This window comes from Gekko japonicus, unplaced genomic scaffold (assembly GCF_001447785.1).
Source record: "Gekko japonicus isolate JY-2015 unplaced genomic scaffold, Gekko_japonicus_V1.1 scaffold4099, whole genome shotgun sequence".
Lineage (NCBI taxonomy): Eukaryota > Metazoa > Chordata > Lepidosauria > Squamata > Gekkonidae > Gekko > Gekko japonicus.
In genome coordinates this window covers 103,926-106,653 of record NW_015172673.1, presented here as the reverse complement: position 1 = coordinate 106,653, position 2,728 = coordinate 103,926, and the positions used below count along the sequence as shown (strand labels likewise).

The 2,728-nt window shown below is 53.8% G+C and overlaps 1 protein-coding gene across 1 annotated transcript in view; it reads right to left on the bottom strand.

Moving 5' to 3' along the window:
• Positions 1-392: 392 nt before the first annotated feature.
• LOC107119289 (TBC1 domain family member 21-like) overlaps positions 393-2,728 on the bottom strand; it is a gene marked incomplete at its 3' end in the record, with an annotated part of 35,383 nt that continues 33,047 nt past the window's right edge. The window contains exon 7 of the mRNA XM_015421754.1: positions 393-589. Within this exon, the coding sequence (XP_015277240.1) occupies positions 393-589 (197 nt within the window). The remainder of the gene's footprint in view (positions 590-2,728) is intronic.

The window sequence follows — 2,728 nt, the reverse complement described above, 5'->3', positions numbered from 1 at the left end:
TCCATCCATCCATCCATCCATCCATCTCAGATTTTAGACTGCCCTCCCCCTGCTTGGGCAGGGCTCAGAGCGGTGTACAACATAGTAAATTCATAACACATATAATTTAAAAACAGTTTAAAACAATAAAACACACTAATTAACGTAAAAGATGGTGCTAGAAAATTCCAGTAGTGCCACTGCCCTATGGGAGGGCAGGGGATGGGAGTGCCCACAAGGTGACCCGTCGATGTCCTCACCAAATGCCTGGCAGAACATCTCTGCCTTATGGGCCCTGTGGAATTGCATGGATGTGATTTGGCAGAGAGTTCTTCCACCAGGTTGGGGCCAGGACAGAAAACGCCCTGGCCCTGGTCGAGGACAGCCAGACATCCCTCAGGCTGGTGACCAACCGTAGGTTCTGATCTACTGAGCGCAATGCTCTTCTGGGGGTATACTGGAAAAGGGGGTCCTGAAGATACATGGGGCCCTGACTGTTAAGGGCCTTAAGCCTGATCTGGTACTCCACCGGCAGCCAGTGCAGCTCCCGCAGCACAGGATGGACGTGTGCTGTACGCAGGACCTCCATAAGGACCGGCGCCACTGCATTCTGCACCAGTTGGAGTTTCCAGGTCAACCTCAACGGTAGGCCCACCTAGGGTGAGATCCCTGGCATCTGCAGGTCAAAGGATCAGATGGTAAATAGGTGATGTGAAGGACCTCTGCCTGAGACCCTGGAGAGCCGCTGCCACTCTGAGTAGGCAATACTGACTTGGGCGGCCCATTCGTCTGGTTCATGTGTCCAACAAGAAGCCCCCACCTCCCTGGGATCGCTGGGACTAGCTGTGCTGTTCTTTTCATCCCGGCGGCCAGGGATGCTGGAAGAACATCTCAAACGGGTGGTATTGTGGAGCCCTCACCTTTCTGTTGCTGGACATAGGATTGCCCGGTCTTACCTGGCTGTCGCTGGGGGTGCTCCTGCTCTGTCCTGGGATCTTCGCGATGACATCACACCCGGGAATGACGTCATCACGCTGGGCACGCTACTTATTTATTTAGTTATTTTGTTAGACTTACATCCCACCCTCCCCACATTGTAGGTTCAGGGCAGGTACCGACATATAGGTCTGCAATGAATGCAGGGGACGCTCTAGCATTTGGGCAAAACCCCCTCCCCTCTATGGTCACCATAGCTTTAACCCAAATGCTAGAGCATCAGCATGATGATGTCAAGTCCAGGTGATGTTGTCATGCCGGGCACATCGGGCATGATGGGGCTCTTTGGGGGTGGGACTCCCCCGCCGGCCAGCTGGCCATTGGCGGATTGGGGACCCGAAAGCAGGAGGACCCTCGCCCCTAGTTGTACAGACTGTGGTAGAAAGGAAGAGCTGAATGAACATGGGGAGAAGCAGGGCTATTTTTGGGCAGGAACGCACAGGAACGGAGTTCCGGCTGGCTCCCGAGTCGGCCACGCCCAGCAGGAACTCATTAGCATAATAGGCCACACCCAGCAGCAGAACCTCATTAGGATTGGCTACATTAGGGGTGTGTGGCCTAACATGCAAAGGAGTTCCTGCTTCAAAAAAAGGCCCTGGGTTTTGACAACAAACAAGGTAAACAGAATAAGAAGCAAAAGGTGGGCGTGGCTGGATAGCCACACTTCTGGTAACAGGTGGGTGCGGCCTAATGTGCTAATGAGCTGTGCTGTCAGGGGTGTGGCCCAATATGCTAATGAGTTCCTGCTGTTGGGTGTGGCCTATTATGCTAATGAGTTCCTGCTGGGCTTTTTCTACAAAAAGAGCCCTGGAAGAAAGAAATCTGGAGATGCTAGTATGGGCAGAAGAAGACAAAGTATTTTAGGAAGGAGCTGGTCAGCTATATTCTTGAGAAACAGAAGCTTGGGTGACTTTTATCTCACGGACTCCCTTTCCACCGCAGCTGTAACCTGGATGTCATACTAGAAGAAAGAAGACACCACAGAGCCAGGCAGGAAGGGTCATTCTAAGACGACTCTGTTCCTGCCGTGGTGGAAAGAGCCGTCAAGACAAGGCTGACTTCTGGCGACCCCCTCATGGGGTTTCCAAGGCAAGAGGCTTTCAGAGGTGGTCTGCCATTGCCCGCTTCTGAGTAACAACCCACGGTGGTCTCCCATCCAAGTACTAACCAGGGCCGACCCTCCTTAGCTTCCGAGATCTGACGAGATCGGGCGAACCTGGGCCATCCAGGTCAGGGTGTCCTGCTATTACACCTGCCAAGAGACGTTCAGAGGTGTTTTGCCGTTGCCTGCCTCTGCGCAGCAACCCTGGACTTCCTTGGTGGTCTCCCATCCAAGGACTAACCAGGGCCGACCCTGCTTAGCTTCCGAGATCTGGTGAGATCAGGTAAGTCTGGGCCATCCAGGTCAAGGCAAGAGACGTTCAGAGGTGTTTTGCCGTTGCCTACCTCTGCGCAGCAACCCTGGACTTCCTTGGTGGTCTCCCGTCCAAGGACTAACCAGGGCCGACCCTGCTTAGCTTCCGAGATCTGATGAGATCAGGTTAGTCTGGGCCATTCAGGTCAAGGCAAGAGACGTTCAGAGTTGGTTTGCCGTTGCCTGCCTCTGTGCAGCAACCCTGGACTTCCTTGGTGGTCTCCCGTCCAAGGACTAACCAGGGCCGACCCTGCTTAGCTTCCGAGATCTGGTGAGATCAGGTTAGTCTGGACCATCCAGGTCAAGGCAAGAGACATTCAGAGGTGTTTTGCCGTTGCC